Source organism: Falco naumanni, chromosome 4, assembly GCF_017639655.2.
Source record: "Falco naumanni isolate bFalNau1 chromosome 4, bFalNau1.pat, whole genome shotgun sequence".
In the NCBI taxonomy this organism is placed as follows: domain Eukaryota; kingdom Metazoa; phylum Chordata; class Aves; order Falconiformes; family Falconidae; genus Falco; species Falco naumanni.
This window is the reverse complement of record NC_054057.1, coordinates 37,877,348-37,893,701: the sequence shown is the minus strand read 5'-3', so window position 1 is coordinate 37,893,701 and position 16,354 is coordinate 37,877,348. Positions and strand designations below refer to the sequence as shown.

The following is a 16,354-nucleotide window of genomic DNA, read 5'->3' as shown; positions in this document are numbered from 1 at the left end:
GTTTACCATTTATATAAAACTTTGTATTAATATGCTGTGTACAGTATTATAGTTAGAGATGAGGAGAGAAAAGGTAATCGGTTAATAAGTCCCTGTTTAGTAGGCACAGCATCATCAGTCTTCTGGTTTTGAAGATGTCTTTCTAATTTTTTCCAAAACTGAAGGCAAGCAATAAATCTGAAATACGTGGCCTCACATATAATTATGTTTCTGTTGGAAGCTACTGCTGCAGCCTTGTGTATGGTTGGAACTAAGAGCTGATTTATGTATACATGATGTATACCATGTGACGCTTGCCAAACTGCAAAATGTGCTGCTGCAAACTGAGGTACAAGACTTGCTCCTCACTTGCTACGCTGTTCCTCCTGGCCCTGACTACTGAAATTTGTACTCCTGGCTTTCTTTCCTACAGCTGTCGCTGCCTTTGGAGATAGTTCATACTTCTTGGAATCTCAGTTGAAACATCTGGATTGCTTCCTACAGCGGGAACTCTTAAAGGGTCACAGCAGCTAACTGACCCTGCCAGTGATTCTTTTATGATGAACTTAATTCTGATTTGTGTCTCTTTCTGTCTGGTACAGGGCCATCTCCACCAGCCTTTTGACTTAACTTTCTTGGTTCTCCTGAGCCTTCGCATCTGTCCATAAATGCTTCTTATTTTGTACATTCATACTTTAATTCTTAAGTATCTTTTTTTTGTGCATTTCAGCGTGTCCTGTGAAAATGTAATTGTTCTTAACTTCTTTCAACCTTTGAAATACCATCTTTATTTTTACTGCATCTTTTACTGCATCTTACTACATTCCCAGTAATGCAAATAAATTCGGCTTTATGTTTTGATGCATTTATTCTATAGTTGAGTCCATTTTCTGTAACTCTTGTTACTGGAGGAACAAGCGGAGCACAGGCTTGCGTCTGTCATGCCTGCATTGCTTGTTTGCTTTCCTGCCTTAAAAATAAATCTATTAATGAAAGCTGATTTGCTTTTTAATTGGTAATGCTGCATTGAAATAGCTGTAGTCTTTTGGGAAAAGCAACCTCATCTTTTTATCTCTGCCTTTTTTCCTCTACTTGCAGTGTTAGAGGTAATATCGATTTGTGTGAGCGTTTGACTTCAAAAAAATCTTTGACAAAATAAAAAGACACTTGCCTCTGACCCACTATTCCTCAATCCATGCAACACCAGCCTGAATGACAATGGAGACCTCAACCAGACAAAAACGATCTCTGTCTCTTAATTACTCCTGAAATCTTTTACTTCAGGCAATGTGGAAGACTCCTATCCTAATACTGCTGCTCTGATTTGTCCTCCCTAGGCACCTTTTCTCTTCCCAGGGCCAAAAAGTGATGAGAAGAAATAGGCAGACCCTCTTGTTGAACTTTGCATGCAGGGAACAGGAATATTAAGCCTTCTCCCAAGAGCCTTCAAGACTTCAGCTCTTACCTACCCATCTAAATTCCAAGCCTTCCTTGCTCCTAGGAAGCAGGGCACAGCAGTCTTCTATGCATACTTGATGGATTGTTGAAGCAAACCTCAACCAACTAAGCCCTACCCCCCCCACAACCTTTAAAAATGTGTTTTATCACTGTAATACTGAGTCAGAGTTGACTGTCAAGGTCACATGTAAGGTATGTGGCAAAGTGTGGAGTGCAATTTGAATATTAAGTTTCCTAGGGCGTCCCAACAATCTCTGTACAAAATACGCTTAAGTTTCAGCAAAAAAATGTAACCAGTTTCAGTCTTGAAACTTCTACAGAAATAGTTTAAAAGAAATGTAATTAATAGGAATTTATGAAACATAATGGGATGCTGCTATACTTCTCTATGCTAAATGCTCAAGAAGAGATCAGTCAACTTTATAGCACTGCATTTAAAAAAAATAATTTACAAAAATACCAAGTCTGAGATAATAAAAATATTGGATTTATTAAACCAAGGTTTTAATACTGACTTCCTAAACAAGATGTAGTGCATATTGAATTGAAAATGTTGAAATACAATGCATGTTATCTGACGTTATCAGAAGTCTCTGGCACTTAATCACTTGCGGTATTCATTTATTCCTCTCTATACTGCAGTACTGTGAATGTTGTCCTTAATTAATGGTTACAGTTTTTAAAGTTGAGTCTGTTTTTGTCAGATGAATAATTTTGGCATTTAATGACTAATGTGAAAATTAATAATCTAAGTCAAAACCATAGGGTGGTTGTCAGCTGATGTCTTTTGTAAACATAAATATTTATCACTGAACTGATTAGAGCTTTAGAATAATCTGAAGCACAAAGAGTAGGGAAGCATTCAGAACATGGAAGGATTAGGCAACTCCTGTATCCCATCCGTGAGGCTTGCTACAGTTAAAGTGCAGCTGCTTAAACTTTGGCAGTAGCAGAGCGTTGTATACTGGCTTTTCCTAAGCAGTAGCTCCATTCATTATTAGTAAGGTATAAAACTGTATGCTTGTTAGGAAAACATAGTATCTGAAAAGCATGATAAAAATGCTTTGGTTTTTAGGTTACAGTTTTGTTGATGTAGGTCACCCTGCTGTGCTTCTCTTTTCTTTTTGCCGTGTGATTGTATAAATGTCTCTGGTGTGGATGAGAGGTTTGTGTTCCCCTTTTCTGTGGGAGACATGCATTGAATCACATGGCCAGTCCTGAATCCATATGTGACAAATGTGTGATTACGTGATGTAGGGGAAGCTGGGGCATGTGAGTGCCCGTGTGTGACTGGAGGTGTCTGACCAAAAAGCTGACCACCATAGACTTAGGTGCACAGGGTTTGGGCAATTAAACCATGATAATACATACAGCTATGATGAATTTTCATGTCTTGTTTCACCTATCATACTGACTCACTGAGGTTTGGAGAAAAGACTTTTTTTACTCTAAGGTGAATACCTACTATGGTGGTCCTTTTGATTATATCTGTTGTTACTGGAAGCAAATCTAATTAATGTCCTAATTTTGAAATCTCTCTCCTACTTGCTGAAATTAGTGATGCTACTGATAGAGTTGAATTAAAAATGTATTTCAACAGATATGCTAAGTAGGAAGTGCTGCTGTTTAATGTGGTTGAGAAGTTGCTATTTTTCATTCCTCATTCAGTGAAGAAGCAGGTGTACAGTAGACAGAATAATGTTATGCCAAATTAAGGTCGTCTTTTACACATGGCATTGAGAATTGATTATTTAAATGAGACTCTTTAGTTATCAGACATTAAATAAGGCATCAGCATTTCACTGTACTTTGTCAGTCTTGTCACTTAAAGTAATGATTTGATAATATGCACAACTGTGAACAGCAAAAGCAGAATCTTTATCAGTGTGTTAAAATTCATGCTGGAAGAATGTCACTTCCATATCTAGTGTGTGCATATGTAATTTATTGTCTGCATGATCCACATGGCTCACATACAGCAAACCCCATGAAAATATCATAGGGATGAAGAAAACACCCTTTCCAGTGTCTTTAAGATTGGTGAGGGACCAACCACAACTCTGACCTAGTTCAGCATGGAAGTGAATTGGTGAAAGGTAGAAAAGGAGATTCGATTCTATTGAATTTATTTTTACTTTTGCCATTCAGGAGTAAAAAAACTGAGACTCTTCCACTTATTGAACATCAGCAGATGTCTGTAACTGATCATAAAGGAGTTTCTTTGTACTTAGTTAATTAAGCACACCTTCCTCATTGCAAATGACTGTAGTACTTACTACCCAGAGGGGACAAAAAATGATTAAAAGAGCATCAAAGAGAATAGAAGTTAGCAAATTAACACTTTCCAGTCTCTTTCCTTTGCAGTTCTGCTGTTAATAAGTGGGAAAATCTGTATCTTTTTTTAAAGTAATGGTACAGTGCACATTCCTAGTGGCTGTATTGCATGCATTTCTGTGTGACATTGTCTTTGGTAAGTTTCTTATGCAAGGAATGCAGGAGCAAGTTAGAAACCTTTATAAATGCCTTTTGGAATGAATTATTTTAAAATTCTTTTGGCGAGAACTCCGTTGGTTCCAGGGAGGTCAGATAGGAGAACCTTTTATTGAGATAAAGCTTATTATGATAATGAAAATCATGCTGATTCAAATGGCTAACAATTTTTTATTCAGATAGGATCCTTTATTCCTAGGGATGCAAATACATCTCAAGTCAACACTTTGTTCCTGAAATTTCTTCTTCTGACAATTTAAGCAATAGAGCCTACAAAGCTTTGACCTAAAAAGTTAAGTATTTCCCCAGGACATTGTTAGAAGTGAGAAGTTGGGTTTTATCTCGTGGGTATTATCCTGGTTGGAAGGAGGGAAAAGAATGGGAAACCAGCAATGATAAAAAAGATTGTGCTTGGTGAGCTTTTTACATGCTAGCAGAAGTCACAGAAAGACATTTCTCATTGTTTCTGGTACATAGTATTGGGGTTGGGGGGTGGGGTGCGGGTGGGTGTTATGTTAATGGTTTAAAACAAGTAGATCTAAACCTCCCAAAAAATCTAGTGAACCCAAACATAACTGAGTATTTGTTATTGGTTGCATTTATTTCAACCAAGGCTATGAGATAGTACTGTGGGATTTATTGCCTCCTTTTGCCTTTGAAAATAGTGAGTAATTCACAGAAGCCTGTAGCATCCTCTGGATGATAGGGAGAAGTACACCGGCTGCAAGCATGAGGTGAGGTGTCCTGTGCTGGGTTTCTTTTACTGGTATTTTTGGATTTGATGGTCTGTTAAGACTGAATACGGTATCGATTGATGCTGAATACACACAAGAGGATTCAGATGATTACATGATACCCAGCTGGTGTGCTTTGATACATACATACAGCAAGCAGCAGCATTTGTGTTATCGGTGATGATAACATAAAGCTTGTGCAGTACTGTGTATTACCTTTCGAAAGTAACTATGCTAATACAGCAATATGAGCTTATTGAAGTACCGGCACATTAATCCAGTAGTGCTTTCAGCTTTCTTCTGAACTGGCGTGAGCTCCTGGTCCAGGTTAGCTCAGTTCCATTTGCAGTCTTTTTATTCCAGAGAGAGCAGAGCTGAGTGTTTTGTGCAACTTTCGTAGACTAAAGGGTTCTATGTAGCTTTCTACTTCTGTATCTAGGACCAGGTCCTTTATTCCCACAATACAACATGTGGTAAGTGAGCTCAGGTGCAGGAAATCATTCAGAAATCCCTCTGGATCATCAGGGAAAGACTTAAAAAAGTCCCCCACAGGCCTCATTAGTCTGTCCTTTTAGGCAGCATCCTTATTGGTCACTAGGGTCCTTGATGACTCAGCAGACACTGTGTGGAAATGGTACATTTTCTGGAGAACCTCTCTGGGCTTGTTGTGAATTTCTGCTTTTCACTTGCCCCATTATCCTTTGCCAGAAACTCTCTACCATCTCTGGGAACGAAAAGAGCAGCTATGCGGAATCATCTGAGCACTTCTACACAGATGACCTGTACATGAGCATCCCCCTTTACCATTAAACTCATCAGAGCTTTCTAAACCCAAGTCAGAAAGTGTTAATTCCCATCAGTCCCACCTGTTAGATGTGTTTTGGATGGCATGCATCAGTGTTGAGCTTATAAGCTCTTTTGGGTGAGAAGAGCTGAAGATCCTGTGTGACAATAACATAGTAAAGCAGCACATGAGCCATCTTGCAGCTGTTAGTTCTGTGCATGTAATGTTCTAGGTCGTATACTCACCTGGTCTCATGAAAAACACTGTGAAAGCAGGGCTGTTCATCCAAGCACCTGGCAAGTCTCAGAAAATGTAATTGGTTTAAACAGACATTTGGTCAAATGTTGCATGGAGCTCAAGTGACTATCCAGGCCTTATACTTGATTGTGTAGGTGCTGACCTTTTTGTAGAGTTGAGGGCTTTCTCTTGGAAGTTAGAAGAAGTGCTAATATTCTTTTAATATCACAGTCCATAAACCCCAGATTAGCTTTGACCTGCATGCATTTTTCTCACTGACAAGAAGCAACACACTTTAATGAAGAATTTTCATTAAACTGAGAGCTGCATAACTGTTAGGGGAATAAAGGTGATTTTTTTTTTCATGACTATAATAAATAAGCAAGGCCTGAATCACAAGTATTAGAATTTTTAATTTTTTGTCTCAGTGTAAAGTGTTGAGCCTCTTAATGCTAATCCTTGCTGAAAACATGGCAAGAGACAAATCCCATTCCTGATTTCTGTCTTTTCCAACTCTCATCACAATGACCTTTGTCATTTTGTGAGTCTAATTTTATCACTAAAACTTCTTGTTCTTACTAATAAGCTGCAAACTGTTCTTGAGTGATGTCCTAGTTTGTTTATTACAGGTTATTTGACACTTACAGAGCCTTGTGTATGACCATGCAAGTATTAAAATTATTAATATAAAAGCTGAAGAACCACGAGTCTGTGTCGTTTCTACCCTCATCACCAACCCATTGAAATGCATATGGAATTGCCATTGACTCCTTTTAGAGTTGTCCTGGTCTGCAGGGCTGCCATCCCATGGCCTTGGAGATGATGGTTCAGTTGCTTGTTCAACAGCTCCCACCCTCCCCTGCCCCGGCCCTAAAGCCCTCAGCTGATGTTTCATAGTGATCAGAATTGAGCAAGATGGAGGAAGTAAGATCAGAATAGGGCCATGACAGCTGGTATGCTGATTTCAGATCGGGTATAGGGGTAGGAGTTGATGGTACCTCATCTAGCGTTCATGTCCATACTTGTGAAGGTAATGCAGATAGTCTTGAAGGAGAACAGGTTTCTTGGAGAGGGCTTTCCTCAAAGACAGGGGAGGTAACTTGACGGTGAGAAGGCAGAAGTGTTTCCTGAGGCATCAGAAACAGTTCTTTCCAATTTGTCTTTTCTTTGTGTGGAGTGAAGAACCATTGGGAATGGAAAGTCTCTTTTACTGTTCTCTCTTCCCAAGCAATCCCAGAGGGCCTGCGGGGTTTGCAGAATGCTTTGCTGCCAGGCATTAGGCTCGTGTTTTCACTTAAATCTTTTTACATTTAATATTAACAAGTAAAAGCAAAGGTGAAGAGGAAAAGAGAAAGCAGCAACACAGTGGCTGAATTAACCCTGTAATAAATTCAGGGAGATTCCCCCCCCCCCCCCCCCCCGCCCCCTTCTCTTTCATGATCTTCCTCCAAGAAGGAAGCAATTGATACAGTGTATTTCAGTGAATTAACTGACTTTTGTGGAAGTACTTGATGAGTACAGCATGCCTACAAGTTTGGAATAAAACTACCTTCCTAAGCTGTCCTCAAGAGTAGATATTTATTCTGTTTAGCTGTAAAATTGTTGGGTTTTTTCCTTAGGCCATTGTGTCAAGATTCTTTGTATTAAAGCCAAATGAAAGCACACATTAATAAATGTATTTTAAGTTATTAAGATTACAGTGCTGTAAGATAACATGATAATTGACATTTCTTTGCATATTTAAAAACAATGTTTGACGTTAAATACCATTGATTTAGCCTAGCAAACTGGATATTTTTCCTATCTTTTTATTTTAAAAATATTATTTTGAAGTCATTTAATAGAATTTAATTTATATTTTAAGGCTGTAATGAAAGTTGTTTCTGCTTCCTGCCCTTATTAAACTAGGTTTTGTGTACCATGAGTTCCATTTTAACCACAATTCAAAAAGGAATGTCCACGTTACTTACGACTTTCCTGCTATTCTTTCTTTTGTTTCTGTATTTTGCTCTTAGGTTTCCTCAGCACATTGTTAGGCCCCACCCTGGCAAGAAGGTGATTGATATGGCTCTTTGTGCCCTGGCTAAATAGCTAAACATACAGTGTATTGTGTCTGCACTCGGGGAAAAATGAAATGCAATTAAATTCATTTCAACTTCAGTAACATGACATTTCTGTTTCTTTCATGTCAGCCTTTATTCTCTTCTATAATCAGATTTTGTAACCCTTTTTATAATGTCTCCTCACTTCAGCAGTCACTAAGTAGGATGATTGTGTTGCAAGTTAATTAGAAATTCTCATGTGTCTGAGCTGACTTTTCCTAAATCTTTGGTGTGGTTTCCACATCTTCTGAGATGAGAGAGCATGTTTCACCGGCGCTGAGCTGTGAGGTGTACGAGGTCCGTATCCACTCTTGAATCCTTCATGCTTGGCTTTGCAAAGGCTTGTTGTGTTCCTATTTGGAAACTGTAGCATTTTTTAAAATATTTCAGGCAATAGGAGGGGTCTGTATATTAGGGGAGATTTTTCACAACTGCAAAGAAAACTCCTGGGAAACAATCGTTCACCATTTGTATTGACAAAATCCATGAGGGTAACACTTTCACAGCAGGTGCCAGTAAGAATGCAAGAGAATGATGGGAGAGGAGATGAAAAGAGGAGGACAAAAGATCTCCATCACCCAGCTCTTTGTTCATAATTGTAAATTACAAAAATACACTGTATCAGTGCTTAGCTCTAGGGAAAGAATTTGTAGAGTCCAGTGAAGGATTAAAAGAAACATGGGGGGATGAGTTAGGTTCCTATCTAAATTTACCTTAAGGACTATTATGAGCAGGCTTTAAAAGTCATTGTTAAGTTCAGTGAGAATTATTGTTTCCTAATGAAAAATACATAAGCGGTTCCCATTAAAAAAAACTTTGAAGGAGAAAACCTGTCATACTTGCAGATTTCCTTGGGTACGCAGGCATTATTATTATGCTATTAATTTCTTTGTTTTAGCTCCAGTGTCCCATCCCCCAGCCTTATCTCCCTATCCCTCTACACCCTGTACTGTTGTTTCCTATAATTAGTGAAGATACACATCTGTCTTCAGGCTACCACCTAATCTCTAAGGCCATATGGGTAAATGGAATATAATTATAATTTGGTAGAAACTGAGCTTTTCTGCACATGGTTGTATTGCTCTTTTTCTTTTTAAAGCAGGCAAATTGAATCTATGATACAGTAGGGCTTGGAGGCTGGGGTTAGTCCTTGCAAAGTACGTATTTTTTAGATGGAAATTTTGTTGTGTTAAATTTGGGTGGGAATTACACCAGTTTGGGAGGAATTCTGACACAATGTTACCACAATATGCAAGCACCCTGCATATTGTGAAGAAATCATCTGTGGTTATATGCAAAATATTAACAGAGGTCATTTTTTGTCCCCCTCTTTTTCAGTTATTTTTATTTCAGTTGCTGCGAGGACTGTCTTACATCCACCAGCGTTACATTTTGCACAGGGACCTGAAACCACAGAATCTTCTGATCAGTGACACGGGGGAGTTAAAGCTGGCAGACTTTGGTAGGCAAGCAGTTAATTACAAGTCTCTTATAATGTTGTAGGAATGTCAGACAGATGGTTCCATTGATTTCTCTTCCCCCCACCCTATTCCTTAGACACACCTTCTTCATTGTAGATAATTGCACATTTTTCTCCTGAGTGAAGAAATTGATTATGGTCAACAAAATGCTTGATTAAAAGGGAGCAAGTGAAAAACAAATATATACTCCAGTTCTCACAAGGAAAATAATGCTGAAAGTATTTCAATTTTATTTACCGTGAGACCTCTGAATTAAAATTCAAAACCTTTAAACAGAAAAGAAAAAAAATAGAGAGCCACCTGAGGAAATACAGTCTATATGAAGAGCACAATCACTTTATGGAAGCAGCTCTAGGGTTGTGGAGATCTGCATTAACCTTCATTAAATGGTCATTGAAAGAGTCTGAACGACACAAGAATAAATATTCCTTCTAAGGAATAAAGGACACTAGGATCACCTGGACTGCTTTCAGTATCCATTAGTCCTTTATGGGGGAGCCTTATGTGGAGTATAAAGTCAGGGGAAATTATCCACTGACATGTTAGCCCTTTTGCCTTTTTTTAATTTTTATTTTAATTTTTGTTAAGCCACTTTCTAGTGGCTACACTTGGGCACGTACTCTTTCCTCTGAAAACCATTCTGAATACAGCTGTGGAAAATGACAGAATTTTTTTTTTTTTAGTTTTTTTTACAAAATGTTGTAGGAATTTCTTTCTTTTCCTGTAGGTCAGCTTCTCAGCTACTGATTCCAGGAGAACTTCTGAAGCAAGCTGAAAATGTGACCTATGTTTTTTTAAAATGTTTTTTATTTTTATGACTACTGTCCATATCGGGCTTCACATTTCATGCAGCAGCAGTAATGAGGGAACCTTGTGTGCTAATTGGCAGTTTGACTGCTAATATAGTCATGGGTTTTTGTCTTTTAATTAGTGTTACTGCAATTAACATCTCAGTGTGTATTTGCTATGCTGCAGAAGGAAACGGGACTTCAGGTAGACGCCATCCACAAGAACTTGATTGGCCTTTGGATTGTAAGCCAATTAGAGAAATAGTATTAGAAACAATTACTATATGGTTTTACATACTTTTTTTCTGCTGCTGTTTTTCAAAACTTGGAAGATACCTGAAGTTTTCTAAAGATACGCTTAGAAAAAGCATTCCTGCATGTTGCTTTTCACTATGAGATTTCATCTCTTAAGTATATGAAAACAAGTGAATCGTTAACTGTTTTTGCAATGAAATACAAGTTAGTCCTCTGTTGAAGGTGCTGTGCTGTTTGAGATGACCAGTTTTGTTGTATCATTCATATGTATAAAACAGTATGAACTTATCCGACTTCCAGGTGTGCCCGTATTCTGAGTTCTTCAAGAGGTTGTTGTGATAGTGCTCTGGCTTTGGTGGATAATGAAAACTGTAGGTGATCTTACAAACTCTTTTGTATGTAAAATGTTTCATGTGGTGTGGGGGTTTTGCGGGGGGTGTGCGTGTGTGTAATGCTGAAGCTCTATGGCTTTTGTGGCTGGGGGAGGGAGGCAATCAACTTTTCAGCTGTGTTTTTAAGAAAAAGAAAACAAACCACCTTTCACTAGCACTGTTAAATGCCTTGCCGGAGGTGTAAGCCCATCAATGAAATGTCCACCTTGGATGTAGGTTGAACTCTTTCTGGCTGTATTGCCTGATGTTGCCATAGGGCACAGGAAAGGATGGGACGTTTGTTTTTGCCCTGCTTTAGTAGGAAATGTAACTATCACTTCTGATGAAATTATTGCCTCATTGGACCACTAGGGTAAATATCCCAGTGATGACAAAAAAGGTAGGATTTCCTACCTTTGTGTTGGTGGGCATTTAAGATTGACCATTATGTATTATTTTGAGAGGAAGACTAGAGAAGTGTAAGTACAACCAAGAAGAAATACCCAGTAGTAGACATATGAATGTGTTATATTGTGGAGAGGAATTTTCTTCTGTCTTGTAAGTTTGTCCTGACCTAACAGAAACATCTGCGTGATCTACTTTTATACACTGAGAGAAGATTGTATATCTCCATTTCTTTTTAAAGCTAGATTTTCTTTCATGGCTCATGACCTTGTAAAATTGAAAACCAGATGGGTTAAATTTCTCTTCTGAGAACCAAGATGAAAAATTAGAAGGGATGAGGTTAAAGTCTGAAGGGTCGTGACCTCTTTCACTGGAGACATGAGAAATGAGAGCACACCCGTGTGCTCTCTGTATGCACCCCTGTGCATATTTACTTATTTAAACAGTGTATTATTGTAGCCCATCTTCCACCTTCCCAGTACAAAAGACTCTTCTTAAACAAGATGTAAAGTATGATGCTCTTTCTTTATGTTTTTCTCCCACTAATTTCTCCCATATAGTTTGCAATAATGTGCTTGAAAAGGAAGTTGGTTTCGATTGTGCATTTGATTAATTACATGAGGAGCAGTATGGAAATTAGAGATGGGTGTTTTGCTTTCAAATGCACTCAAGGCAGGAGAGAACCTATCAAGAAATCAGTTTCTGTCAGAGATAGGATTGACTTTGCTAGCACAATAAATATAAAATCCTAGAGCAAAGGCCGTTTAGTCTCTAAGGACAAGATCTTCAGATTTTGGTTTCATAAGTTTACAAAAAATCAACAGCATGGCTGAAGTTTTTCATTTGGCGTCAGGCTTATTTAATCTCCTCAGTGTAGGATATCAAATACTTAAAAGCAGCCTGTAGTCGATCATAGTTCTTGAATAAACAAGGTAAAAGAAAGGCTATTCATGCCTGCTGGTGCATTGCACTGCGGCTGAAGTGGAATCTTTGAATAACTGTGGGCATGTGTTTTTCTACAGCAGGGCTCCCAGACATAGATACTCCGCTGTGTGGGAGTGTCTTTGTTCAGATGAACGGTGGTTTGCTTTTCTGTTCATTGTGCTATAGCTGCTAGGAAATGAACATTTATGAGAAGACTCAGCAGTCAAATAAAAAGGGAGAACAGAACATAGAGGCTTTATCAAATTAAAAATGGATGAGCTATAAAAGATGGCTTTCTTGAGAAGATATAATAGGGGAGACTACATCCTGAATAATTGTTGCTATGAAAAATAGTCCTTGAACTCCATTCCTGCATTCTTTTTTTCAATCTAATTAAAATTCTAGAGGAAATTAAAGTTTATTAGGAATTCTCCTTATGAAATGAAGTGCAAGAGTTATTTTTGATCCTGTGGTGTGAATTTGACTACGGTTTTGTTTGTTTTCCCCCGCACATGTCTGTCTTGTGTAGAAATAAAGTATTATAAACCTTTAATGAGTCATGCCGTAAGCAATTACAAACTTAAATGAATAATGCCTTGTGCTTGATGCTCGTTACCACACAGACTGAGCTGCATAGCTGTTCCTTAGCCTTTAGTTAGTAGTTTCTTTAACTTTTCTCCGCACTGTATACAGATGCCTTTGTTTTGCCTTTGGATGTGTATTGACTAAAAAAAAATATCTTTAGGCCTTTGGAAAAGTCATTAAGAAGTTTTAAAAGCAAGGTATATTTCTAGAATAAATACATTTTTCTTAACTATAAAGGGTGTCAAATGGCTGTACAGCAGCAGATAGGAGCATGAAAAAGATCACTAAGAATATCTTTTTTCAAGAGGTAGTTGCAGTCAGGTGATTAGTAATTAAGCAAAATAGTCATCTAAGCAAGTATGTGATTTGTATTCATATCGAACATATTATAACCAGTGATACCTTATTTTCAAAATAAGGTCGCTTTGAACCTCTAAGAAATATGTACCAAAGACTGTGGAAGCAAATATAGAAGAAAACACCAGAGGAACAGACAAGCTCTTGGCAGGCATCTTTGTCTCTGCATGAGGGCACTTCTGAGTGGCCACAGGCAGAAGGGTATGGGGTGTTGGAAGGGTTTAGATAGCAGCAACAGAAGCTCTGTGAGGAGATTAAGTCATCTGGGAGGAAAATGTGTTGAGATGGAGGAGGAGCTTGGCAACAACAGGGTGTTGAGGAGGCAGAAGTAAGATGCTAGAAGAGCAGGAGGCAGAAAAGCAATAGGTGGTTGTGCAAAATGTAGGCATGGTGCTATGTGGGTGGGTAATTGAGTCACAGCAGACTGATGAGGCTGAGGTGCTCCATTACTTCCTTGTCTTGGTCTTCATGAATAAGATTGTATAGGCCTTTGTTCTCAGAGATGCAGTTCAGGGAGGAAAGGGGGTGAGTCAAAGATAACTGAGTCAAGGATCTTCTGAGAAATATTGACCTATGCAAGTTCACGGGTCCGGGCAGGAGGCCTCCTGAGGGTACTGGAAAAGCTCTCTGATGTCATTATCAGGCTGCTCTCCATTATCTTTGAAAGACTGTGTAGACTGGAGGAGGTCCCCAGTAACTGGGAAAAGGTTAATGTTGTATCCATTTTCAAGAAGAGCAAGAAGGAAGGTGCTGCAAACTGGTCAACCACTATCCCTGGAAAAATGATGGAGTGAGTCTGCTTGGAAGTAATTCCTGTGTGAATGAATGTGAAGAAAATGTTTACCAGTTTTAATCAAGGTGAATCATGTTTGATCCATGGGATTGGCTTTGGTAATAAAATTACTGGCTGTGCAATCTCCCAGTACCTAAGAGAGGGTTACCAAGAAGATGGTGGTGCACAGCAAGAAGGTGCTTTTTACTGAGGTGCACAGTGGGAGAATGAGGGATGATGGTCATAAGTTGAAACAGAACTGGGTATAAGAATGGAAGTGTTCACTATGAGAGCACTTCAGCACTGGAGCAGCCCAGAGAGGTGAAATCTCCCTTCGCTTCACTGACTGGACAAAGCCTTGAGCAATCTGGCAGGTTGGACTAGCTGAATTCTCCTTGTGTGGTTCCATGGTACCATGCTTGTTTTGATTTACTTTCTTTGTTAGTGATTGGATATTAGCATTTAGCTATTGTGTATACTGATACAGATCAAGATTGGCTAATCATTTATGTTTGCATCCAGATTCTCATACTTCATAAACTCTAGCACAAAGTCCCTAAATAGCTGATAACAATCAGGTAGGATGTGGTTCCCACCTTCCATGGGGGGCTTTCCAAGAAGGATTTACTCTTTTTGTGCCTTGTTTCTTATTCTCTGTCCCAAAAAATACACTAATGGCCTAATATTCTGACTCTTCTGGGGACAATGTGGACTTTAATCTGATCATAGTATGGTTACTCTTGCATATCCTTTAGTTAGAATATTTTTGTGCTCTCTGAGTTGAAAAGCATGTAGTTATATGTGTTATTAGAAATTTTCAGATAAAACATTTACATAGTTTTTGAGGGTAGGCATATTGACATCACCTTTTGATGCACTGAGAACATCCTCAGGGCACGGGTATAGAGAACAAAACATTTAAACTTGACTAGCATGTGAGGCAATGGTAGTGCTTCTGAGGTTGTGAGAGAAATTGGCCAAATTCCTATTTGGGCCACAGTGGTTTCTAGTGTTGCAAAGTGACTGAGGAAGAGTGTCAGGAACGTTTAGTGTTTTAATGCTTTGGTGCTTGTTCCTGTAGTCAGAGGGTTGCTTGTTCTCATTTGTGGGAGTGGGCTTTGGAGAGAAAAACAGCATGAGAATCTTCATGGAAACGACTTTGCTTTACTCTCCCAAATGGCACTGACGCTGAAGCTTTTCCTCTTAGCTTTTTGTTGTCTTTTGGGGACCTCCTCGGGTGAGTAGGGAGCTGCAGGAGATCTGCATTATGATGCATTATGTGAAGTCCCGCATAAAGCTTTCAGAGTTTTGTTAATACAGAGCCCTGTAATGTAGTAAAAGAAAGAATCAAGTAAGTGTGATTGAACCATACATCCATCCTTCTAGATATATAGGAAGATTAATAAAGATAGCAGGAGATAAGAGGCTTGAGCTTTGTAAGAAAGAGAATTATACTCAGTGGAGTTGCAGTTTGAAACTGTAGTATTAAAGAGGATGTTTCCATGAATTTCCATATAGACTTTTCTGTGGAGAGCATGTTGGGGATATGTCACGAGGGACAGGACTATTGCTGTATAGTTTACTGATAAGATGATTAAAGCTTTATTGACAACTTGGAAAAAAAAAAAGTTTCTTTTAAAAATGCATGTAAGATTCATGCGAAAGGTTAGATAGCATAAAAGATTGCTTGCATTGGTAACCACCATGTTTTTTCTGTGTAAATGCTCCACAGAGTATCAGATCTTGGAGATGCTGGTATAAAGAGTTGCTACAGTGCCTGAAGAGATGGTACTTTATATTGCTGGTGATGCTTGATGAAACTGTTTGCAGACTTTCTTTGAGAGCATCTCTAGCTGTGTAGGCTGGCTGCCTCTGATCTTTCTGGCTTCAAGTGTGCTCGAGGAGCAGCGGCTGTGGCACTGCAGCCACCTGCCCCTCGGGATGGGCTGTAGGAGCAGCCTGGGTCAGTTCTGAGGCAGCTGGCCCACAGTGGGCTCCTGCTGCCTCACCAGCAGGCCTTGTTGGGGCTGTAGAAATCATGGAAGCTGTCTGGATTTCTGTTATCGGAGGCTGCTGCTGATAAAGGGAGACAGCTTACCCTAAATGTAGGTCCACAGACCCCTCTAACACCCTGTCTGAATTGAACAGAGAAAGAAAAAGGCCTTTCTTTCCCGTATTCCTGTGGGAGGTTGCTGTTACCCTGTGTGCAGCCTGTTCCCCTCTGATAACAGCCTTTGAGATCTAAAGAATTTGATCTTTTACCCCCCAGGAAAGTCAGTAATGGGTTTCTTTGAGGACTCTATTTGTATTAAATATTAAGAAACGAAGATTACTTCAGTGACAATGTTGGGAGTTAGTTGAAAAACAGGAAATGAGAACCTGGAAAGTGAAACCCGAACTACTCAAAGCTGAGTTAGCTTGCAGGTCTTTATAAAACAGTTATTTCTGTAACTAACTGTAAATACAGCGTTTTCCATTGAGAGCAGAAGCTGATAATGCTGTTCACGGTGACAGCTGGGTTAGAGGCCTGGAGCAGCAGAGCAGACTGTGTGTGTGTGTCCTGGCGTAACCTCAGTCACACACTACGGAGTCAGTGAAAAAAGCCCCTGACATCCCTATTGCTTTCTAGAGC

At 39.1% G+C, this 16,354-nt stretch overlaps 1 protein-coding gene across 2 annotated transcripts in view; it reads left to right on the top strand.

The window, feature by feature from the left end:
• CDK14 (cyclin dependent kinase 14) overlaps nt 1-16,354 on the top strand; it is a 316,643-nt gene that overhangs the window by 153,175 nt on the left and 147,114 nt on the right. For both annotated transcript variants that reach the window (XM_040592698.1, XM_040592699.1), the window contains one exon: nt 9,123-9,246. In XM_040592698.1, coding sequence (XP_040448632.1) covers nt 9,123-9,246 — 124 coding nt within the window. The remainder of the gene's footprint in view (nt 1-9,122; nt 9,247-16,354) is intronic.